Consider the following 25,428-nt stretch of genomic DNA (forward strand, 5'->3'; position numbering starts at 1 on the left):
CTTCCCGCTGCCCCACCCTAGTGATATGTACACATGGAGTGGACGTCCTTGTGTGTGTGTGTGTGTGTGTATATGTGTATGTGTGTGTATGTGTATGTAGGTCAGCCGTGACGAAGATAACAGCCTGACCTTGTTCCTACCTCATACGGAAAAAGAGTTAGCGAGAGTAAAGAAAAACAATAAAAATACAATAAATGAGAAGCAATAAAGAGGAATAGAAAAGTAATATGTGTTTGAGAGAGAGAGAGAGAGAGAGAGAGAGAGAGAGAGAGAGAGAGAGAGAGAGAGAGAGAGAGAGAGAGAGAGAGAGAGAGAGAGAGAGATAACACAAACAACAGTAACACAAACAGCAAACAAAAGCTCAATACAAACATCACTATCACAAACACAGCATATACTCACAAACAACCCCCACATACACCACACTACAGCACAGGATACAGCAGAAGTGGCCGCCAAATTTAGCTGTAGAGGCAAAGTGTCTGTAGTCACACCTAACCTATCAAATCCTCTGAATATTTAATGTGGAATAAATGAATAAATTTTCTCTAGCGTATAGTGAAGTTAACATAGTAATGTGTTGGTTAGAGAGAGAGAGAGAGAGAGAGCCCCTGTCTTATACATAGAGGCATTCTCAGGGCTCTCAGGGCACACAGACTTTCCAGGGCATAAACGCCTACGAAAGCTTGCAGGGTCAAATTTATTTAAACTGAACTGAACTGAACACACACACACACACACACGAGCGTAATCACCAGCTCACGCCCACACGAGCCAGTTCACTTTGTTTTCCTATGAGGGTCACCCATGGGGCTGGTCTCCATACTAATGCTTAGACTGTACCTCTAGAGGGAAGTATTTGTCTTGTAACACGCGAATAAAAACTTACTTATTTCTTCATACTGACAGGAAATCAAATCTTCCTTTTGCAATACTGAGAGAAAAAGATACTTCTTTCATAACTCTTACAGGAAATGAAGTGTTCCTTTTTGCAATACTTACAGGAAATATTTACTTAGAAGATGCTACTTAGAAGTTAGGATTTGTAGGATAGATATTACTTAATACTTAACACTTTCAAGATATCTACAATTTTATTTATGGTTAAGATTCGTAGTTTATTACACAGATATTTTTACTTAAGTTTGCACACACACACACACACACACACACACACACACACACACACACAAAACTTAATCCCATACACCTTACGACGGTGAGGACACAGTTGATACACATACACTAGGAGACAGAATGGGTGGCAAAGAACTCTACTGTAAACTAAAGTACCCCTTCATAGTGCCTCTTGTGTAGGTATATTCACGACTATTACCGGGAGTTTGTGTTGTGTAATGGTGAGGGAGGTACAGGTGAGTGTGGAGTAGGTGGGTGTGAGGTTGGAGATGTTAGGGATTGAGTGTGGAGGTGGGTGGAGGTGTGGGTGGAAGAAGGTGGATTGGGGAGTGAGTGGAGGTTAGGCTGGGGGTAGGAGGGAGGCTGGAGGTGGGGTCAGTAGAGCGGCACCACTAGGTCACACACCCTGCTGCTTTATTGAGATTATTACACATACACACACACGCACACACACACATACCTTGCTTTTTATGCCTAAGACCTAATACGGACCTAAATATCTATGCCTCACAACGACTACCCAGTGATGGAGAGGGGTGAGGGATTGGCGGGGGTTGAAAGGAGGAACTGGGGTTGGTTGGGGGAGAAGTAGGGGATGGAGGGGTGATGGGTACTGTTATTGGGTAGGGATGGAGGGAGGGAAGGGGGGCATAGTATCTCATCCATGCCCAAATGTTCGTCTATCCATCCATCTGCCCAACAAATAAGACCCACATATGTTTGGATAACATGTGTCGATCATAACACCTAACACCTAACATGAATCTTACCTACCGAAGTTCACCCGAGTTAGAGAAACAAGTCTTATAAACAAGTATTTTCATGCCTAAGTAATCAAATACGGCCTTTTTAATACATCTGGGCCACCTTACCACACATTTGATACTCACTAGCGTCTTAGTTCTGTTGCAATCTGGACTGGTTGGCTGCAGTGAAGGATTCCTGTTGTATTAGTGATGTGGATACGAGTGGTTAGGCTAGGTTAAGGTAATTATTGGGTGTGTGTGTACGTGATATGTTTCTAGGTTAGATTAGGCTAGGTTGGGTTAGGTTAGTTTAGTTTCTGGGGCTGGGTGTAATGTGATGTTTGTTTCTTGTGCTTATATACTGTATTTGTGTATGTGAAGAGTAGCATATACTGTACACTCGTAATTCCAAAACACACACACACACACATACACACACACACTTACAATTATTACAGACATTATGAAACAAACACAACAATGACAGCTGATAACACCGAGATGTGGTCAAGTGGTGTGTAATAATAATATGAGTGACAGTAATACAATGATGGTGAGGCAGCAGAGAGAATAGACTGCTCACCCCCAGTCATTAATGGCGGCTCTTTCACACCTAACCTAACCTAACCAAAACTTCGTCCTGGTGCACAGTTTGAGAGTGATCATATGAGTTATCTCTGAAAACGAAGATGACTAAACTGTTCATTGACTGGGTTGAGAACTTGAGCCTCGCTTGGATAATTCTCATATGTGACAAGAACTATCAGTCATGTCATGAAAGGCGGGTAGCAGACTTGTTATTGGGTGTTCTGTTACCCCGTTGTTAATCGAGCTAAGTTTAAACCATTTAGAACATGGTTATTTAATTCATGTTTGTGAAGGTCCGGTCAAACAAATTTCCTCAGTGGCAAAGATCCGGATGAAAGGCGATGTGTGTGTGTGTGTGTGTGTGTGTGTGTGTGTGTGTGTGTGTGTGTGTGTGTGTGTGTGTAGAGAAAGAGAGCGTAAGCTACCTTAGGCGATGGGAAAGTCACAACACATAAAGTAGAGTCAATCAGGTTGTGGTGCTCGAGGCTGGACAAAATATGACCAACTCGCCCCACGTGAGTCTCAGGCACGACAACTAACACTTAAAACACCAACGTTACAAACACATTCTGACCCAAGCAATAAAAATATTTATGACAACGTCCATCTAATATTATTTACAATATTTAATTTGAGGAAGTGACATGGTTTTGTGTGTCGATAATTTTTCATTATTTTTAAGCAGATCTCAAGTCAAATCCAAAGAAAATATATACCATAGTTTCTAGAGGTATGAGGAGGTGCAGGTATCATCAGTTCGTGGATCATGACCTTCCTGAGGGCGCCCAAGCTGACCCAACTATGAAGATCAGGATTCCTTTTGCTCGACCTTGCTGCCTTAGTCACGACGCCGACTTTCCCAGCCGTGTTTTGTGTTTCACCTGGACTGACAATGTGATGTATGAAGGTAATTAACTGACTAAAGTGAAACCCTGACAGTCTGATGCAAAATTATTCAAGAATAGTCACAGCAGCGTTGAGAGGCAAGTCGTGAGGTGGAAAGTAATAAGGAGATTGATATGGCGTCGGGAAGGGCGGGAGCGTGGCTCCTCTGGTGTTTTTATGATGGACCCTAAAATACAGCAAAAAGTGACCAGTGACGTCATAGGTTTACTATATAGTGGGACAGCTGGTTAGTCTGACCACAGTTGATCCTCAGCTGAGTTAACACCATGAACACTAAGGTACGCTTCGTGGTGGCTGGACAGAGAACCTCGCAAAACGGACAATGGTATCCGGTCATGTATATAATTTTCGGCAGAGTCAACGGGTCTACATTCCATGGCATCATTTATTGAATATAATAACAATTTAAATAAGTACTAAAATGCTTAACACTGGTAATCATAATATCATGTGTGAGATATACTGTTGTAGGGAACTGTCCAAATCTACTGAGTTGTTAATACGGAGGTGATGCTTTTACTGACTCCAACTGATGGATAGTTTCCTCTTGTTGATGAATTAATTTGCTGACCCTTACTATAGAACAATAGTGTTAGAAAATGTAGGAACATGGGTTGTCTCTATCAGCGAAGGTTTCATTCAGTATGAAACACACTTATAAACTTTCTGTCATGGCTAATGAAAATGGAATGTTTTGACTTCATGCCCAGAACTGTAACTTCACTTTAAATAGGAATTCTCGTGCTTTAGGTTCTTTTCCTGCTGGGTGTGGTGGCAGTGGCTGCCGCAGACAGACTCCCAGCTTACTCCTACAACGCCCCTCAGGTAAGTCATTGTATCCCGCCCTTGTCGTGTTAGTGAAGCATAAACTGACTGTCAACTGATAGTAGCTGTTACGTGTACCAGTTAGATTATACCGTCTTGTCTTGTCAGGAATCGGAGGAATACTCGGCAGAAGAATCTGAGCCAGCCAAGTACGACTTCAACTACGCTGTAAAGGACGACTACTCCGGCAACGACTTCGGGCACCAAGAGTCTCGTGATGGTGACAACACGAAGGGGTCGTACTACGTGCAGCTTCCCGACGGTCGTCTGCAGACTGTAACTTACTACGTGGACGGTGACTCAGGCTACGTGGCCGAGGTCAAGTACGAGGGTGAGGCTCAGTACCCCGAGTCTGAAGAGTCCAGGGAGTACGCCCCACCCAGGGCCCGGGCCAGTCTGAGGAGGTGGATACGCCCCACCCAGTCCGCCCCCCAGTCTGAGGAGTCTGTGGAGGCTCCCGTGTACGCCCCACCACCCAGGCGATCATACAGCTTCCCCCAGTAAGTCGTGTACAGTGATCATACACACCCAGTTACCATGACCGCTCTGCCTAGACCAGTCTATAGCTACCACCCCTTCCTGTAGTCACCGCTCTCATGTAAATAACTTCACTGTTCTCACAAATTATATATCTCCACAAATATCCCCAACCGTCAGAGAAACTATCAATTGATTATGCATTTCATTTTTGCTTTATGTACAAACTGTGAGATATATAATGTATTTATTGAACATATTAAATATAATTAATGCATCTCCATTCTGTTTACTCACACCTTTTTGTCGCTAATAATCTTAAGCTAGACTTATGGCTCCAAGACTGAATAATTTATCATTAAGTGAGGGTGAAGTAAACAAACTTCATTGTATATTTGAATGTATAATTATTTAAATTAATCTCTGGTTAGTAAGACTTTCCATCATGTTCATGAACAGTCGGTATAACATGAATCTTCCACACTGTGTTTTCGTAAATGAGATAATTATGAGTGACAAGATTAACTATAAAGGATCATTAAGTAAGACTCTTATTGAAGCATGAATACTGCCTCCTTCATCATGTAGATTAAGTGATAAGACACCACAACACAACGACAGCCATATCAGATAATATACTTCACAACATGATGATCTGTACCGGTGCTGATAACGTCAACATGAGCAACATAAGCAACATAAGCTTCACAAACACTAATGCTGGATGACCCGGTTTTAAACTCGAGGTAAAGTGACGATTTAGAGAGACAAAATAAGTTGCTGTTTACTCCGAGATCTGAGTGTAAATTTTTGGTTGTGTTATTCAGCCAAAATATAACCTAAACTAACCAAACCAAACCTAGCCTAACGTAACCAAGTCATTTACCTAATATATCTTAATCCAGACAACTTCATAATCGAACTTAACCTAACCTAGAAAGTTAACCATTATCCACAAAAGAAGATATAGAACGAAGCAGAGTAATTTCGATCGTAAAAATCCCAACATAATTATGAAATTTAAAAGCAACTAGATTCAAGACCAGAACTTCTACAGTTATGCTTCAACTCACTGTATTGGAGCCTTCATTAAAATATAAAATGTGTTGTCTAGTGCAGAAACTAAGATATAGTGAAAGGTGTCTAATTATTCAGAGTAATATCAACTTTCACACCTGTATATATTTAAATATCTCTTATATTCATCAAGGAATATTAACATTCACCGGTGAATTTAAAATCAATTTCTACTCGTGTCATAGTTATCAGGTCACAGGAGTAAATCAGAGTTATCAGGTCACAGGAGTAAATCAGAGTTATCAGGTCATAGGAATAAGTGGCCACTGTCTCTACCTCTCACACACGTCTGTTACCACAAAGTATAATATTCATTTGACATTTAATTAGCTGTCCATTCAAACTAATTCTCCTTGTAATACTTATCTTTAATAATTTGACTACTACTAATAATAATAATTGTAAAAGATAATAATAATAACTACACTAATCATAATAGAAGAATCAGTGCTTTAACTTCTAAGACTTATCCCCCGAGTATAATATTTATATTATTTGTGTAATGTAGATTTATAAATTATTATTCTTTTCACTTACTGGTTTCTAATTTACGAGAACAAGAATGAAGGGTCGTTTTCCATAGAGAATGGATGATACAGTAACCTTCGCTGGCGCAACTTTAAGTGAAAATTAAGTGGATAAAGAAACAGTGCTTATGTACTAAATTGTAACATGCTCGATAGCTCAATAAATACATGGTATATATAATATTCTGTACATAAAGGGAAACAAGATTCATATTTGATAAGCAGCTTCTCCGGTGTTTGTGGAATTTTTTGGAGATATATAATTTGTTTGGAGAGGAAAGTTATTTACATGAGAGCGGTGACTACAGGAAGGGGTGGTAGCTATAGACTGGTCTAGGCAGAGCGGTCATGGTAACTGGGTGTGTATGATCACTGTACGCGAGTTACTGGGGGAAGCCGTATAATCGCCTGGGTGATGGGGCGTACACGGGAGTCTCCACAGACTCCTCAGACTGAGGGGCGGGGTACCGGGGCCTGGGTGGGGCGTACACGGGAGCCTCCACAGACTCCTCAGACTGGGGGTCGGAGTACTCCCTGGACTCTTCAGACTCGGGGTACTGAGCCTCACTCTTGTACTTGACCTCGGCCACGTAGCCTGAGTCACCGTTCACGTAGTAAGTCACAGTCTGCAGACGACCGTCGGGAAGCTGCACGTAGTACGACCCCTACGTGTTGTCACCATTACGAGACTCTTGGTGACCGAATTCGTTGCCGAAGTAGTCGTCCTTTACAGCGTAGGTAAAATCATACTTGGCTGGCTCAGATTCTTCTGCCGAGTATTTTTCCGATTCCTGACAAGACAAAAAGGTATCATCTAACTGGTACAGGTAACAGTTACTATCAGCCGACTGTCATATTATGTTTCACTAACATGATAAGGGCGGGGTACACGGACTTACCTGAGGGACGTTGTAGGAGTAAGCTGGGAGTCTGGTTGCGGCAGCCACCGCCACCACACCCAGCAGGAGAAGAACCTAAAGCACGAGAATTTGTGCTTAATGTTAAATTACAGGCAAGTGTATGAAATGAAAATATTCAGGAGCTTACTGCCTTGAAGATCCTTGGTGAAGAACAGAAAACAAAATTATTGTCAATATTTGGTAGTTCAGAGTGATTATTGTACAGGAGAGTCAGTATAAGCGTAACTTTGTTAATAATAAAATCATTTTTAGTTTTGCCCATCGGTGTGTTAATGACAATTAAGTGTAACATAACTTTGCCAATCATAATTCATTATGTTTTGCGAACTGTAAACAACTGATCTGACTTCTCATTCCAATTAATATTTGATGTCACTCCAGGTAACTTTGTCATGAGCTACAACGGTAAGAGGTATTTTTATTCAAGTCTACTCTTCTATTTTCCTCTGTCCAGCCACCACGAAGCTTACCTTAGTGTTCATGGTGTTAACTCAGCTGAGGGTCAACTGTGGTCAGACTAACCAGCTGTCCCACTATATAGTAAACCTATGATCTTGCTGGTCACTTTTTTGCTGTATTTTAGGGTCCATCATAAAGACATCAGAGGAGCCACTCCTCCGCCCTTCCCGACGCCACATCTCTCCCCTTCTTACTTTCCACCTCACGACTTGCCTCCTAACGCTGCTGTGTTTGATGTTGAAAGTCAGCAATACTTGAGGATGTTTATACTTGACTGCCCAAGTTTCCCGTAAGTCAATATTAATCATATATATATAAATCACAGAGTCAGTCCAGGCGAAACACAAAACACGGCTGGGAAAGTCGGCGTCGTGACTAAGGCAGCAAGGTCGAGCAAAAGGAATCCTTATCTCCCTAATTGGGCCAGCTGGGACGCCCTCAGGAAGGTAACCGTGAACCAAAAGTTCACCAGAAAATTACATAACAAAGAACATCGGAAAATCTGTCAACATTAAACAGTTTCCTTGAGTTTATGACAGTAAACAGAATCATACATTTACGATGTCATAAATATTTTAATTGCTTGGGTCAGAATGTGTTTGTAACGTTGGTGTTTTAAGTGTTAATTGTCGTGCCTGAGACTCACGTGGGGAGAGTTTATGTAATATTTGTCCAGCGTCGACCATCACAACCTGATTGACTCTTATGTGTTGTGAATTTCCCATCGCCTACTGTAGCCTTCTCTCTCTCTCTCTCTACACATACACACACACACACACACACACACACACTTGTATGATAGTTTTAGTAATTCGGTTACGCTGGCTTTTATATAAATTCACCACTAATTATTTATGTACTGTATAACATAACAAATAATATTAGTGTTGCTTACCTTTTACTGAAATGTATTGACGCCATCCTGCAAGAGAAAAAATATACCATTAGTTACAGTGTATTGGTCAAATAAACACCTGAGCTACCTACCTGTGTATTGTAAGTTAAATGTAATGAAATTAATCCTCTTGCAAACAGGTTTAAAATGGGTTATTCATAAAACAAATACTAAAACAAACACTACAGCCAGTGCTAAAACAACATTTCTGGTAGATTAAATTCACTATTAATGTTATGTAGTATACAGGTACACGAGCACCATGGGGGTAAGATTATCACCCTGGCTTTAGGAGTCTACTGGTTGAGCTCACATCCTTACTGAGGGGAAAGTGCGAGTGATATCCGATCCCGAGACTCATTAATCCACACAGACTTGTACCTAGCCTAACCTAACCTATCTGGCTCACAAATACCTGGACCATAAGTGGAAACACACCTGTTTTATCTCAACCTGTGTATGTGATATGTGACGACAGGTAAACTTGTCTGCTGCCTTGAGTTGTGTCTTACATATTTCTGGGTGTACTAGATAACCTAACCTAGTACTGGCTCTAAGTTTACTATTGGAAGCTTCTTTAAGTGAAGATCCTTTATTTCATGCACGATAACATAGCCGATGAAACTGGACATATTCTGTTATTATTATTATTATTATTATTATTATTATTATTATTATTATTATTATTATTATTATTATTATTATTATTATTATTATTATTATTATTATTATTATTATTATTATTATTATCGTCGTCAAAGAGATTGTTACCATTATCACAAATATATTCTACTTTGACTGTACATCTAAATAAAGGTCAAGGAGAAATGATAGTTTGTTTTGGTTGATCTGTGAGAGACATAGATAGTGTCCAGCTGCTGTGGTAACCTTTACAACCCACACTAACGAAAACAACACCAAACCAAATTCATTTTTGACTGTATATAAATGTGTTGCGTTGTATATTATATGATTTCGTTCTTAACACAAATTGGATTATGAAAAACTATTAAATGGAGAGGCCTTGACTTAGTATGTGTATTGCAGTTAATTGAAGAAAAACATTATAATTGAAATGTTGTAAGTATAATGTGAGAGTTGTTTGTGAGTGTTATTGAATATATATAGATGTGGTGTGGTTCTTCCCGGTCGTTCCTCCCGGTAATATGGTTCCCCTAGCCGTTCCTACAGGTAATATGGTACCCCTAGCCGTTCCTACCAGTAATATGGTTCCCCTAGCCGTTCCTACAGGTAATATGGTACCCCTAGCCGTTCCTACCGGCTCAGTAGCATCAGTTGACAATAATTATAGAGGTAGAGGCCGAATAAGAGTGATTATAGTGACTTATATACTTCAGTGAGCTAACTCTCCCTCCCAGCCGGCTCCCTTCCTCCCTCCTTCCCTCCAAATCACAATGTCTCAGGGAGCAGGCAGGGAGGGAGGCAGGGAGCAGGCAGGGAGGGGGGGGCAGAGTGTCGTATTGGCTACTATGTTTTGACTGTGATTAGTGATTCCAAAGTCTACTTGAACTGACCTAACTGGTGGATGTTATTTATGTCTTGGGTAGCAAATATCGATCTGATTTGAATTGTTGAGATTTATCTAAAGTTTGAAAAGTAAATAACAGAACAAGAATGCATTAGAATTAGAGTTAGATTATCATAATATTCACCAGAAGGAAGATTATCAAAGGTTCGTATATTAAAATCCTTTTTGAACTGGAGGTACAAGAACGCATACATGAGCCATTTAAACTAAGACACAAAGTTGAGATCAAAAGAGCTGCGAGATCGTACTGGGACTCACCTTAAATGGACCTTTTCTGAAACTCCTTCCAGATAAGAAAAAATATTGGTGAAACTCTTTGAAAATCTCGATCCTGGTGAAGTGGCCCCGACAGTTCACTATCAACAGTCACCAGATATTAGTGATGGTGATCTTGGCTCTTGGTGAAGTGGCCCCGACAGATCACCATCAACAGTCACCAGGCACTAGTGATGCTGATCTTGGCTTTGCTGTCAATAGAAAGCTGAAGGCTGTTGTTCAGTGCCTCCCTGACATTTAGTAAGGTCAAGAAAAGTATGTATGACATTTTGTGGTGGGCGCCTCGGGTCCATTTGACCTTATATATGGCCCACTTAAACCATTTATCGTGTTTCTTCATGCAACCGCAAATGGATCACAGTCTTGTCTTAGATACCTTCATCACATCTGACAGTCGTCCCGTGTCTCTCCAACAACGATATATAGAATACTTTCCCCAGAATCTTTATATTTTAAACTTTATTCCCTTTCGACAACCGAGTCAAAATGTCTTTTCACGGTTCCTAATTATATCTGATAATCACCACGTCCCCCCCCCCCACCAAGGTTTCATCACTATACATGTAACGGCACTTCATAAGGACTTACTAAATATTATCTTTCAGTTGTATATTATTTTTTTCAAGGGATGGTGATTATTCTTGAATTCTTCTCAATTCATGCTTCAATAAACTGATAATAGTTTATTTTCATATTTGCATCACAAAAGATTCAGTACAATGCTTCACTGATCTTAATCAAGGGTGATGTTACTCATAGTTCTTACAACCAATCTTAAGTCTAGCATATTTTTTCTTCGGATTTTTAATTAAATTTGATTGAAATTCGTTCCTGCTAATTTTCAAGACAGTCTGTCCATCCACTCAAGAGCTGTCACAGTCATATGAAGGGTAGGACACGGATTTTACAGACACGGATTTATACGGACACGAATTTATACGGACACGGATTTTACGGATACAGGTTTTACGGACACGGGTTTTACGAACAAGGATTTTACGGACACGGACGGGTTTCCACAACGTCCCACACACACTTGTTCTGGGCTATAATAAAACATGAAGGACATGTAGGGTTTTTTCATGAACTTTCTGTCCTTTATGATCACTACTGCAACATGCTGGTATAACGTGACACACACACAGGACGTATCTGGAGTGAGTTACAAGACTACAGAGGAGATACAGTACACGACTTACTGTATAATGGAGCCAGCAGCGCCTTCTGTAAGAGTATTGGCGATATGATCAGTCTGTATCTTAAGCCATCACCATCACCAGGCTCACTATCACCAACAAGATCTAAGTCACCACCACCACCATAACCTACAGTATCACTATTACCACCACAGGAGTAATAGTAACCCATCGACCATTCCCATCATCAGTACTGTAGTAACCCGAACATTAAGGCGAGGATCGTGTTATCAATAATAAATGGAATGTCAATAGCAGTAATACGTTATAAAGGAGCCATCTTTTTCAACTTTGTACCAATATGAAGTAATATTTTACGTATGTGTGTGTGTGTGTGTGTGTGTGTGTGTGTGATCTAGTACCTGGTGCGGATTGGTTGTTGTATTACCTGCATGCTGTACTTGCGTACCAAATTTGTATCACTTTGTCACCTTCACAAGAATACTTACTGGTTATTAACGCATTTATAATTATATATTAGCTGTATGTGGTATTAACTATCATTCATATGGAAGGAAATGCTCCAAGACAAATCAAGTGATCAAGCAACGAATTTATGAAAGATTAGTGAAAAAAAAAACCAGGAGGAGACTTTAGTAGGGGAGAGGGAGAGGGAGAGGGAGGGGCAGCTGGTGTAGAGAGGACTCAGTACAGTGGCAGTGTGGAGCATCACCAAACTATGTACCTTACTTGACCCAGATTATACCACGTCCCAAGGTGAACTGCATAATGATAATATTGATGACGCTACGTTCTCTCGCTGTCCACGTAACATTAGCCACAAATCACCTAAAAACTACATGTATTTATATTATTACTGTAGAATTTATTGTGATGGCCGTATCTTACCCAACATTAGGCCTATATACATCAAATAAAGTAAATACGGCTATCACTGACAAGGATATTACAGTAAATGAAAGTGCCCCTTAAATTTCTGTGAGGACCTGCAAGAATCACATAACATAGGTTTCGTAACGACCCTGTCTCACAACGCCCCTCCCTTCAGGTACCGTACAGTATATATAAGAGGAGCGGCCAGGCAGTACCAGCAGTCTTCATCACTACTACACAATGAACGCCAAGGTAACTCTCCCTCTCCTTCTCTAAGTTATATAAATAATGACTAATATTTATATGAGTGACATCAGTACCACAGTTTCTCAAGTTAGTTGCATAGTCGGTTTTATGCTAAGTGAAAATCGTTTATTATGGTTATTCATGTTAAATGCATAGAATGATTTTTAGGACAATTTATGAATGATCTATTGTATGTTGGCAATCATTCTACAGTGATTTATATGTGTTTGTTTTCTAGGTACTGTTTCTCCTGGGTCTGGTGGCGGTGGTTGCTGCCGACAAGCTCCCGACCTCCTATGGTCCACCTGCCCAGGTAGGTGTTAGGAGGTCACTTATTTTGTCTGTAATTTGCGTTCCACCGAAGAACTTACTGAACTTGATAGTAATAACGATATTGTGTTGATATACATTTTGCGGCAATAAATTAATAATGCACAATTAATACTACTATTTGACAATGGTGTATAGGTATCCAGGTACGCCTCATCTGAGGAGGAGTCTGAGCCCCCCAAGTATGGATACAACTTTAACGTGCAGGACGGCGACACCGGCAACGACTTCGCCCACCAGGAGGACCGTGAAGACGACAACACCAAGGGGTCGTACACCGTGCAGCTTCCCGACGGTCGTCTGCAGACTGTAACTTACTACGTGGACGGTGACTCAGGCTACGTGGCCGAGGTCAGCTACCAGGGTGAGGCTCAGTACCCCGAATCTGAAGAGTCCAGGGAGTACGCCCCACCCAGGCCCCAGTACTCCGCCCCCCAGTCTGAGGAATCTGTGGAGGCTCCCGTGTACTCTCCACCCAGGCGATCATACGGTGCCCCTCAGTAACTCGTCACGACCCACCTTCGAAGTCACACAACTGTAACTCACAACACGTATGCACTTTTACTAGTGTATCCTACTGCTAATGTCAAATTCTTCTTCTAATAACTTAAAGAGCGTCTTTGACTCCGTATCTCCCACATTCCTCAGTTACAAATAATCTATCTTTCCCCAGTTTGTATCATATTTATGTGTATGACATTTATGTAAGGTTATCATCATACTGTATATTGGAAATACCTCTGTATGATATATGATTATTTATTAAACTAAGAGAATTTGAATGTTAAGGCTTTATCTTTACTTAACCCAGAAACTTGTCCTTTTAAAACATAAACAAACTGCCATATGAAACTTCTACTATAGTACAAAAATGTATAAATTATTTTCATCACCATCACTCACGCTGAAGGTCGCAGGAGTAAAGATGATGTGTGTAGCTAATCAAATATGTCAACAGGTTAACACATGACTGGAAAGAGCTACAATGTTCATACTCAGCTTCTGCTCATCTGTATACCTCAAGGGCCGCTTCTAATTTAAGGTAACAACAATCTTAAACTAGAATCAGCGTATACAAGTTTCCTTTAAATCGAATACTTGATACACTTCTGGACGCCAAATTCGTCCGAACTTAAGAGGCCTAAATTTCCCACCAAGTCTAAGAACACCCGTCAGCCCCTTCAAGAGCAACAAAGGTCACACGGAAGATGGAATAGGTCGAGACATACATGGTGACGCTCGCTGTTTTGTAATACCTCTGTAGCAAATGTATATAGACTACCGATGTGTCTAATATAAATCACAAATGGGAAGAGCTTCGCTGTTAATACCTGACGTAGATACTCCTAAGACATACTGTATACGCATTTTAGTTGCGAAGGTCAAAGGTTAAGCTCACAGTTTTGAAGTATGACTTAACAACTGAAAGATTCAATTTCCATTTCAACAGTCAAGTTCACTACGGCAGCCAATTAGACCAAAATGACATTGATCAAGGTTGCAGCGGTGATGGAGGCAAGACCCTACTGATGGACGTTTATCTGCAGCACCTTGCCAGACCCGACAAAAATATTGAGCATATACAGGATGAGTAATATTTCACACGACAACTACATTATTTGCTGTACTTGTAAAGACAAAAGGTGTAATTATGTCCACGGAATAACCCGAACAGGGAAATAACTGCTGTGTTTATATTACACCTGGTAAATATAATCACCACGACAACCTTCAGATGGGCTAACAAGTCAGAGATCAACGTCACCTTCCGGCTTCAGTTGGCACCTCGCTGGAATATTGTCTAATTATAATCTTCCATCTACACTGTGCTTGGATAGTCACACTGGATAGTCACATTGGAAGTTTATCTTATATTTTGGGATGGTTCCTCGACCTGATCTATCAAGAACTCACCTTTACCTGTCTCGGGTTAACAGCTAGGTGGTGTCAGGTAGTGGCACCAGGTATAGTAGGATACGGGTGATTTTCACTACTAACTCTTATGTGAATTTGTCCCTATTCATTCATTTAGCCTCTACACAGCTCTTGGTATGTCTCTATCTTCCCCCCGCTAATTTTTCTCCATTTTTTCACCTCTAGTATGACAACATCTATGACGTATAACATTCTATCATCATCCTCACAACTATGTCTCTTCTCCTGAGTTGTATGATGGTAAATGTTTGTACGTAAAATCCCATAATATCTTTCGTTAGTGTTCGTATTAGTTCCTGAGACATTTCACACCGCATTTCTTAACATTGCTCAAATTTATAAAGCTTTTAACGATAAATTATAGCCACCTGATTGGATAATTTGTTCCTCAATAAAAATTTCATATCGTGAGGCAAAACGGAGCAAAAGGTCACCAGCAACACTTATAGAAGGTAATATGATCTTGGTTCTGGTAACCCATGTGGCGGTCTCCTCTCACCCACCATAGATGATACCACAGTTTTTGTTGGCAGCACGACCTTGCCATTGGTGGAGTGACTCAGACGGAATCACCTCGTTATCATGGTCACGAACATTAATGGCTATACTGTAACTATTACTGCTTCATTAACATTAATATGTGAATTATGTCTATAAATATCTACATTTGCTATATTCTCATGTCATTTGGTTTATTAGAAATACTAACTGGGGTATTCCGTGTTGCCTGGGGTTATTTTTTAGAGACACAACATAGCTCATATCCGTGGCAACACACACACACACACACACCTGGGGCATCCTTCGTCAACCTATACGCCCTTGAAATAAATGAAAGTGCCCCTTAAAGTTTTCCGAGGACCTGCAAGACATAAAAGTACATAGGTTTCGTAACGATCCTTTACTAGGTAAAAAACTTGTCCCACAACGCCCTTTCCTCCAGGTATATATAAGGGGAGCAGCCAGGTAGTAGCATCAGTCTCAATTACTACTACACCATGAACGCTAAGGTAACTCTCCCTCTGTCTTAATCACCACTGGGCCTAGCCTGTGGTTTCTGTGTGATATTCGTCAGTTCACTGGTTTCTTAAAGTGGTTACAACAGACGCTATATAAACATAACTATTTCATGGTCATAAGTTAGGAAATGCATCTACAACCAACTATGATATACTGTATGTTTCAATAAGTTTTGTAAAAAATCTTAATTCATTTTTCTTTATAGGTCATCTTCCTCCTGGGTCTGGTGGCGGTGGTTGCCGCAGACAAGCTTCCTACCTCCTATGGTCCACCTCCCCAGGTAGGCCTTTGGAAAACTATTTTTTTGAATACAGCGTTATGAGTACACCTGAATTTAATAGTTGCAGTAACACGAATTGATATATTTTATTTACGAAGATTATAAATAAGTTTTCTATTACGGGTATGTACTTATACTGTTTGACAATGGTGTACAGGTATCCAGGTACGCCTCATCTGAGGAGGAGTCTGATCCCCCAAAGTATGTCTACAACTGGAACGTGCAGGACAGCTACTCTGGCAATGACTTCGCCCACCAGGAGGACCGTGAAGACGACAACACCAAGGGGTCGTACACCGTGCAGCTTCCCGACGGTCGTCTGCAGACTGTTACATACTACGTGGACGGTGACTCAGGCTACGTGGCCGAGGTCAGCTACCAGGGTGAGGCTCAGTACCCCGAGTCTGAAGAGTCCAGGGAGTACGCCCCACCCAGGCCCCGGTACTCCGCCCCCCAGTCTGAGGAATCTGTGGAGGCTCCCGTGTACTCTCCACCCAGGCGATCATACGGTGCCCCTCAGTAACTCGTTCACGAAAGAGGACATACGACTATACATGTTTTAACACCATTGTTTCCTAAGACTATTTTCAGTCATGAAATTTTTGTAAATTATTCCAAATTATGTTTATCTCCAACTTCAAATATCTTTAAGAATTTCTCAGAATTTATCTCTTACTTTCTTCAGATGGAGATAATATTCTCTTCTTTCTTTAATCTGTATTGCACTTTCTCGAGTGAAATTTCTCTACTATTATATGTACCATTATCTTACTGTGAATATTTATTAAACTGAATAAATTATGAAGAATGAACATTGTATTTTCCAATTAAACCTAATTAATATGACACAGAACGTTAAAACAAACATGAATATATATTTCTCGACAGCCACAGTAATATAAAATATTTTTACAACGAATTTTGCCGATGGTGATGCGTGAGTTGAGTAGTAATTATGTCAACCCTTCTGGGGGAAATATATTGTTTTCTCTGTTTCTTTTCTCTTGTTACCATCATTGTGCGTCTAAGTGTAAACTAGCTTACACAAAAAGTATACAGTGTTTATACTTGGCTCTTTAATCACCATGACTTTACATAACTGTTTTTTTTTTGGTCGAGTCAAAAGATAAATGTCAAGGTCCCAGTTTATTTGTATAAGTTAGCTTAAAGTCAAATTCGCTAAAGATATACAAATACCATTAATCCTAAAGTTGAAATAATCAGATACAAACTTTTACCACAATTGACTAACTATTTAAGGGATATTATATCTCTCGTCCACCTCTTAAGGATACATACACGATGACTGGAGCGGTCTACACACCCCTGCTGATTCGGGATAAAACAACCCAGGTAGACTATGTGTAGCCCTTGATACATAGATAACAGTCGGGTACAGGACGAATCACAATGTTTATATGTAGCTCGTATGGTCAGTGTAACAGTTCCTTGTCCTTGTATATATTCAGTTTCAATGGTTAAAGGTAAAAAAGGTCACAGCTTAGAATAAAAACCCCGAGATTTGTCCATAATTTAGCTCAAGAACGCAAAGAGTTTCACTAGTGACACATCTTAACCACGACAGTCTCCTGGGCTGCTGTTTTACGGTCCAAAGCTCAAAGGACAAGTTAACATCCGACCCGTAATATAAATATGATTACAGAAACACATTAAAAACTGGATTTGATACAGTGTTTATACCTGGAGTCAAACTTTTATGACCACAGCGCCTGCAGCAACTGTGGTTTTATGGTTAACAGGTTAGAGGTCAGTGGCGGCTTTGAAATAGGCACCACATATGAGTTGGCACCGTGCTTGAGCGCAGTCATGGCCATTATTATTATTATTATTAATCTCTAAGCATCAGTCTCCTTCACTCACACTCTATCTCTCACGGTGTTAACGTCTCAATAGTTATTTATACATGGAGTCTTGTATAATGTGCGCCCTTGCAGCCAATAAAAGTACGTGTTTAAGTTTTGTGAAATTTCCTCAGCACAAGAGTATAATTATAAAAGTTGAGTAACAAACCACAACCAAAGGAAAAATATACCCTCCAGTGTTCCTCCCGTCAGATATAAGTAAGAGGAGCGGCCAGGTAGTAACGTTAGTCTTAATCAGTACTACAACATGAACACAAAGGTAACTCTCCCTCTCTCTTGTAACTAATGTGGAAGAGTGTTATCTGCATGAGCCTCTTTTGCTCGTTTTTTTTCATAATATTTATAATGCACTATATAGCGAACTGAAAACTTGATCATAATTAACGTACATTACCTTGAGCATAAAAGTAATTCGGATTCATGCATCTTCGGAAGCATTAAAGAGGAAATCTTATGAATGGTGTATGGAACTTAATAATTTAGCCAGCGTTCTGAAGTTATCTAGGTACTGTTTCTACTGGGTGTGGTTGTGGTGGTGGCTGTCGCGGATGATATTCCCACTTTGTATGGTCCCCCTCCCCAGGTAGGTCCTAAGAGGGATATTTTCCGTATAAATGAATTTGCGTTCTGCCGAATAATTTATTGAGTATATCAGTATAAAAACTATTGCCTTTTCTTTGCAATGGATATAAATTAACATTGGATAATTAATAATTAACTATATGACAATGGTGTACAGGTATGGCTATGAATGGAACGTGCAGGACGGCTACTCTAGCAGCAACTTCGCCCACCAGGAGGACCGTGGGGACGACAACACCAAGGGGTCGTACACCGTGCAGCTTCCCGATGGTCGTCTGCAGACTGTGACTTACTATGTGGATGGTGACTCAGGCTACGTGGCCGAGGTCAGCTACCAGGGTGAAGCTCCGTACCCCGAGTCTGAAGAGTCCAGGGAGTAAGCCCCACCCAGGCCCCGGTACTCCGCACCCCAGTCTGAGGAGTCTGTGGAGGCTCCCGTGTACGCCTCACCTAGACGATCATACGGCTTCCCCCAGTAGCTCGTGCTCGATCCGCCTAAGAAGTCATTGAGCTACAACTCATAGTGCACATTCACTTAACTAATGTATCCTACCACCAATCTCAGTCATCTGTTTCTGAGAACTGTACTTTAAGTAACTTGATTCTTATCTCAGACTGTTTTGCTCTCACTTTCTCTTGAGACAATGTTTCTATCCTTAGATTGTATTATACTTTTTCAGCATATGTTTTTGTATTGTGATTATCATTTATTGTAAATAGTATTTCATATTTGTGCTTATTTAATAAACTGAATGCATTTTGAATTCTGAAATATATTTATCTTTAATCACTTTAAAATGAGTTGAAAAATATTGATGAACATAATATATATGAAACAACAATAGACAATGTTATTATCACTCAAGCTGATGGGGTTAATACCATACATAACTATAAAAGTATTTCAGATACATAACATATGCACTGACATACGGACTACCTAATACCTGGTTTCATATTCACCATAACATTAATTCAATAGTAAGTATTTTTTGTATCTGCAATAGTAGTAACAGTCAACGCAATTGAAACATTACCATCATTAACATTTCTAATATCAGTGTATCAGTATACTTATTACTACTATCACCAATATCACTCTAGCTACAGATTGATCTTGAATAATAACAGAAGGAAGAACACCAACCATCACTCTCCACCATGTAATCTTAAATCATAAAAAACCTAATCGTCAGTCACCCTTGCTCGTTTAGAGGGTTGACAGACTCTACCTTCTACACCGCCGCCTTCTACTTGTCTTCACTGGAATGCTGTTTGGATCTCACCTCCCTTTGCCCCACCCGTCTGCTCAGGGGTTGAAATATTCTCTAAAGGACTTCCCCGACCTTGCTCTTTATCCACTACCAAGTTTAGCACACACACACACACACACACCTGGAGACACTACTGACCACCAACAAAAACTGCTGCTGGTCATCCCCGGTGAAACAACACAAAGGGCGAAGGGGATTATCAGTGTCATCCTGGACTATGAAGGTTAACCCAAGTCCTCAAACACATTGTATTTACCGCCCACTACTCTCCAGTCATTACTTTATCTGTCACTCAACCCTCACTCTCAGACATTTTTTACTCAATATCTCTCCCACTATCAATACCGTTCAATGTTTTTACTTAAGTACTTCTACACATCCTCCTCCCAGGGCACATTTTAGTCTCCCTACAGTGGAACAAATTCTGACCGTCACTCAATCCAGGTTCACTAGTGTAGGAGGTTTGGAAAGGGATGAGAAGCAGTTCTTTGGAGATACTGTACACATCTTCCTCCTTCTCTCACACAATCACACCAAATCAATTGTGTGGAGGCCTGGTGGGCATATGAGGGTATTCTTTAACACTGTAAATGCAACCTCTTATTGTTACCTCTATATCACCCCGAGACCATCACCCTACATTTCAAGTTTAATAGAGCTCGAAGATAACTCATGGACGGACGAAATGAGATGCAAAACGGGCAGACTAACGGGGACGCAAAACGGGCAGACTAACGGGGACGCAAAACGGGCAGACTAACGGAGATGCAAAACGGGCAGACTAAAGGCGACATTTATTCAGTCTTATATGAACTTGGTGACGTATTTGAGTTATGGGGACACATATGTAACGATGACCACCCAGTTACCACAGTGAATTATATTATAGATTTTATAAGCTGTATGACCCCTTGTCCTTAGTGCTGTGGCTCAGGTGAAATCCCTTCGTAGAGATGCCATGTTCGAGGAAATTCGAGGCCATAGTGACATTACTGTAGTTACATTAATATTAATTTATGACTTGATTTTCTGAGTTATGTTGTACAATACCTTCCCCCTCATATTATTTTCAAGGTCGATATTTTAGGTTTTCCAATATTGCTTCGTTAAAAAAAACCCAGTTTGTGTTTATTATCTTCCGGAGCCTGACTCACAGTTTTAATTACCATGAATCATCAGAAAAACAAAGATAACATCCCCACAGTCTCCAAAATATCCGTATACTGTAGTTATATAGTATCATATGCTTCATCCTGTACACTGCAGAAAGCCTGAAAGCAAATGAAAGTGCCTTTTGAAATACTGTGTAAAGACCTCCAAGAGTAATAACACGGTACATAAAAATTTCGTAACAAACCACAGCCAAGTGAAAAACCTGTCCCACAAGGCTTCCCCCATTAGGTATAAATACGCGGAGCGGCCAAGTAGTGCTATCAGTTAACAACGCCGCTACTACACCATGAATACCAAGGTAACTCACCCTCTCTCTTCCTTTTATAACTTTAGTGAATCTTACTGATGACTTTTAAAGGAAGAATACACTGACGCAAGAATATTTTTCAACTTCTCCCATTCACATTAAGAAACGGTACATGGCATTATGAAGTTTGTTGGTGATTAATGGGTAAGGAATGCTCTAGATAGTGATACAAACTAACGTTAGTGATACATATCTTAGATTTTTCTTGTAATCAACTGTGGCTCTTATTCTAGGTACTTTTTCTGCTGGGTGTGGTGACTGTGGTTCTCGCAGACCGGCCTTCTAATTCCTACGGCCCACCTCCACAGGTATGTCTTAAGCTATTCTAATTATATACTATGTAATGATATAATTTCTACTAAAATATTTACCGAGGAAAATAATGCTAAGAGTGTTGTTGACCTTTGGCTATGACGAGTTGAAATTAATTGAGAAGTATTCATACGATTTTTTGACAATGGCGTACAGGTTCCCCGGTACGCCTCATCTGAGGAGTCTGAGCCCCCCAAGTATGTCTACAACTGGAACGTGCAGGATGGCTACTCTGGCAACGACTTCACTCACCAGGAGAACCGTGAAGACGACAACACTCAAGGGTCGTACACCGTGCAGCTTCCCGACGGTCGTCTCCAGACTGTGACTTACTACGTGAACGGTGACTCAGGCTACGTGGCCGAGGTCAAGTACGAGGGTGAGGCTCAGTACCCCGAGTCTGAAGAGTCCAGAGAGTATGCCCCACCCAGGCCCCGGTACTCCGCACCCCAGTCTGAGGAGTCTGTGGAGGCTCCCGTGTACGCCCCACCCAGGCGATCATACGGCTTCCCCCAGTAACTCACACCTAACAATGCCTAGCAGACCATACACTCCCCTGTATATTCTAGCTAATTCATCCTTCAACTTTCTTCTAATACCACAAATTGTTAAAATCTTTCTTTAGCTTAAAATCTTACACTTTATTCCCCAGTCCTGTTTATTTCTGCTTTCTATAAATCTCTTGTAATTATTTATTTATTAAACTGAATCACTCTGCAAATCACGTGAATTCTTTTCTTAATTTACCTTCATATTATCAAGCTGTATAATGTGAATTGGTTTGACAGACATCACTTAATGACGACTTATATCATCCCTTCGTTCTCCATGACAGGGGTCGGTTAGGTTAGGTTAGGTTTATAATAATATTGAGTATATCCACAAACGTTACGATGATGGTGGTTTAACCTGTAACCCTTTGAGGACGATGGCTTAACCTGTAACCCTTTGAGGACGATGGATTAACCTGTAACCCTTTGAGGACGATGGATTAACCTGTAATGCTTTGAGGACAATGGTTTAACCTGTAACCCTTTGAGGACGATGGCTTAACCTGTAACCCTTTGAGGACGATGGATTAACCTGTAACCCTTTGAGGACGATGGATTAACCTGTAATGCTTTGAGGACAATGGTTTAACCTGTAACCCTTTGAGGACGATGGATTAACCTGTAACCCTTTGAGGACGATGGATTAACCTGTAACCTTTGAGGACGATGGTAAAACCTTTGAGGACAATGGGACTTTAACCTGTAACCCTTTGAGGACGATGGATTAACCTGTAACCCTTTGAGGACGATGGATTAACCTGTAATGCTTTGAGGACAATGGTTTAACCTGTAACCCTTTGAGGACGATGGATTAACCTGTAACCCTTTGAGGACGATGGATTAACCTGTAATGCTTTGAGGACAATGGTTTAACCTGTAACCCTTTGAGGACGATGGTTTAACCTGTAACCCTTTGAGGACGATGGATTAACCTGTAACCCTTTGAGGACGATGGATTAACCTGTAATGCTTTGAGGACAATGGTTTAACCTGTAACCCTTTGAGGACGATGGATTAACCTGTAACCCTTTGAGGACGATGGATTAACCTGTAATGCTTTGAGGACAATGGTTTAACCTGTAACCCTTTGAGGACGATGGATTAACCTGTAACCCTTTGAGGACGATGGATTAACCTGTAACCCTTTGAGGACAATGGTTTAACCTGTAACCCTTTGAGGACGATGGATTAACCTGTAACCCTTTGAGGACGATGGATTAACCTGTAACCCTTTGAGGACGATGGATTAACCTGTAATGCTTTAAGGACAATGGTTTAACCTGTAACCCTTTGAGGACGATGGATTAACCTGTAATGCTTTAAGGACAATGGTTTAACCTGTAACCCTTTGAGGACGATGTATTAACCTGTAACCCTTTGATGCTGATGGTTGTCTGAGTAGAGTTGTCAGCTTATGGTCCCACATGAGGTAAAAAGAGAAAGGCGTTCACCAAGGCTTAAAGTGGTGACCTTCTCTTCCCGGTAAGTTATCATTATTTCCCCGGTACATGAGCAGTGATTGGTGAGAGAACCGTGCAGTTTTATTCTCATCTCACTTGCTTTTATGAGCCTTGATTGCCATTGGTGAAGCAGACGGGGTTAGATATGAGTGTTACTTTTACTTTTGTTTTATTTTGTGACTGATATGGCAACGATCACTAGGCCTCTGTGCTTGGTAACTTTGTGTTGCTTCATAATGGGGCTGACGGATAGAACTTTCTTCTACTTTCACGACGTTCATTGGTTAGATTGACGCCACTTTGTTTGTTTTAACGACGCTGATTGGTTAACTGATTTGGTTAAATATTCAGTACTATTGAATCACGTGAAGATTATTTACCCGAGCTTATTTCACCTGATGATTAACCGCCCTAGAAAAGTGGGGGAGAGAAACCATAAGAGGGAAGTTTAGAAAGCCTGTCAATTGCTTTGGAGATGTCGAGGACCACGACGGAAGTTTCCCCATAGTCCCTAAGAGAGGATGACCATAGATGTGTGCAGTAGGAGAGCAGATCACCAGTAGATCTCACCTGACGAAGGCCTTACTGTTGCCTTACTGTTGTGTATGATGACAGGGTACCAGAGCGGCCAAGGTGGTGACGTCACAACCACGCACCTCGACCTCACCCCAGAACACACACTTATCACACTCAAATAACAACGATCTATTTTCTAATAATGAATATTTTGTATCACTGTGAATAATTGCTCTTAATATTAGCCACTCTTTTAAATTAAATGAATACTGGTGAGTTAACATGGCCAGAATCAAGTCTCATCAGAAAAGTATTACATTTCTTTCCCCCATAATGTCACCACAATACCACCACAATACCACCACAATAACACAGATTAACCACCTTAACGCTATGTGGGGGATTAGCTTAAGTTAGGTTAGGTTAGGTGAGTGTATGGCTGTTTAATTTTTAGGTGACGGTACAATAAAGCTTTCACCTTAACGCATTAACAATAGAGAAACTGTTCCATCACCAACAGTAGATCTTCCTCTATAACTCACAGCTAGACGGGAGAGTAACTTAAACAAGAGTAATATTTAAGAGCGGATTCAGCGGACGTACCATGCTGCTGATGCACAAGTGTTGAAGGGAGCGGTCGGGTCCGGTCACTGCTCCATTGTGGGAAAGTTCTTAAACACCAGTGAGAACAAATAACATATATCTGGGAAAGCTGACTAAACTAACCTAACCAAACATCTTTTTTTTTAAGGATGTGTCAGTACTGGGGGAGATGTCACGTGTCATCTGTCAAGTTAAGTCACTCGCCGTGTAAAAGTCATGTGCTTCAACACCCAGGGAGTGATACCAGTCAAGTTGAGAAGGTCTGGCACGTCCACCTGGCGACGCCCTGCGTGGGCAATGCCTTGTGTCAAATTTGTGTGTTTGTTTGTTTATATATGCCGTAAGGAACAACTTTTTTTTTATTAGGAACAACTGGGCCTAAAGACTCAGATTGGGAGTGGTGCTGAACGGGTGTGTGAAGATCCGGGCGAGAAGTACAGTTGTCTTGGTCAATAACACACACGAGTAACACAAGTAAAACAGATGTGACGACCTGGAGGTAGAGCCCTTCACACTGGATATAAATAGGTCTAGAATAATCACG

General features: G+C 40.8%; 4 protein-coding genes and 1 long non-coding RNA gene across 7 annotated transcripts; all 5 read left to right on the forward strand.

The window, feature by feature from the left end:
• The first annotated feature begins 3,617 nt into the window (after positions 1 to 3,617).
• On the forward strand, positions 3,618 to 19,319 carry LOC121869700 (pro-resilin-like). 3 transcript variants are annotated; one of them, XM_042371255.1, is made up of 4 exons: positions 3,618 to 3,655; positions 4,128 to 4,202; positions 4,311 to 4,585; positions 19,080 to 19,319. In XM_042371255.1, the coding sequence occupies exons 1-4, from the start codon at positions 3,644 to 3,646 to the stop codon at positions 19,165 to 19,167; spliced, it is 450 nt and encodes a 149-aa protein (XP_042227189.1). In that variant the 5' UTR covers positions 3,618 to 3,643; the 3' UTR covers positions 19,168 to 19,319. The 3 variants fall into 3 exon arrangements, with proteins under 3 accessions (XP_042227189.1, XP_042227190.1, XP_042227188.1); XM_042371256.1 differs by lacking the exon at positions 19,080 to 19,319 and adding an exon at positions 18,959 to 19,073 and having other exon boundaries at positions 4,311 to 4,464; XM_042371254.1 differs by lacking the exon at positions 19,080 to 19,319 and adding an exon at positions 4,623 to 4,960 and having other exon boundaries at positions 4,311 to 4,592.
• LOC121869699 (cuticle protein 21-like) lies at positions 12,581 to 13,770 on the forward strand. The gene is made up of 3 exons (XM_042371252.1): positions 12,581 to 12,664; positions 12,897 to 12,971; positions 13,127 to 13,770. The coding sequence occupies exons 1-3, from the start codon at positions 12,653 to 12,655 to the stop codon at positions 13,490 to 13,492; spliced, it is 453 nt and encodes a 150-aa protein (XP_042227186.1). The 5' UTR covers positions 12,581 to 12,652; the 3' UTR covers positions 13,493 to 13,770.
• Positions 15,843 to 17,035, forward strand: LOC121869698 (cuticle protein 21-like). The gene is made up of 3 exons (XM_042371251.1): positions 15,843 to 15,933; positions 16,149 to 16,223; positions 16,381 to 17,035. The coding sequence occupies exons 1-3, from the start codon at positions 15,922 to 15,924 to the stop codon at positions 16,744 to 16,746; spliced, it is 453 nt and encodes a 150-aa protein (XP_042227185.1). The 5' UTR covers positions 15,843 to 15,921; the 3' UTR covers positions 16,747 to 17,035.
• LOC121869703 lies at positions 18,335 to 18,951 on the forward strand. The gene is made up of 3 exons (XR_006089578.1): positions 18,335 to 18,365; positions 18,612 to 18,689; positions 18,846 to 18,951. It is a non-coding gene; the product is annotated as an uncharacterized LOC121869703 (long non-coding RNA).
• Positions 19,320 to 21,342: 2,023 nt separating the features above from the next.
• On the forward strand, positions 21,343 to 22,478 carry LOC121869701 (pro-resilin-like). Its single transcript, XM_042371257.1, has 3 exons — positions 21,343 to 21,433; positions 21,676 to 21,750; positions 21,911 to 22,478. The coding sequence occupies exons 1-3, from the start codon at positions 21,422 to 21,424 to the stop codon at positions 22,271 to 22,273; spliced, it is 450 nt and encodes a 149-aa protein (XP_042227191.1). The 5' UTR covers positions 21,343 to 21,421; the 3' UTR covers positions 22,274 to 22,478.
• The last annotated feature ends 2,950 nt before the right edge of the window (positions 22,479 to 25,428 follow it).

This window comes from Homarus americanus, unplaced genomic scaffold, assembly GCF_018991925.1.
Source record: "Homarus americanus isolate GMGI-L3 unplaced genomic scaffold, GMGI_Hamer_2.0 scaffold23578, whole genome shotgun sequence".
In the NCBI taxonomy this organism is placed as follows: domain Eukaryota; kingdom Metazoa; phylum Arthropoda; class Malacostraca; order Decapoda; family Nephropidae; genus Homarus; species Homarus americanus.

Bases quoted from the DNA above. Each gene is read 5' to 3' on its own strand.
- LOC121869698 (XM_042371251.1), top strand. The intron at 16,224-16,380 runs GTAGGCCTTTGG...AATGGTGTACAG, and splicing joins CCTATGGTCCACCTCCCCAG to GTATCCAGGTACGCCTCATC.
- LOC121869700 (XM_042371254.1), top strand. The intron at 4,203-4,310 runs GTAAGTCATTGT...TTGTCTTGTCAG, and splicing joins ACTCCTACAACGCCCCTCAG to GAATCGGAGGAATACTCGGC. The intron at 4,593-4,622 runs GCCAGTCTGAGG...ATACGCCCCACC, and splicing joins ACGCCCCACCCAGGGCCCGG to CAGTCCGCCCCCCAGTCTGA.
- LOC121869699 (XM_042371252.1), top strand. The intron at 12,972-13,126 runs GTAGGTGTTAGG...AATGGTGTATAG, and splicing joins CCTATGGTCCACCTGCCCAG to GTATCCAGGTACGCCTCATC.
- LOC121869701 (XM_042371257.1), top strand. The intron at 21,751-21,910 runs GTATGTCTTAAG...AATGGCGTACAG, and splicing joins CCTACGGCCCACCTCCACAG to GTTCCCCGGTACGCCTCATC.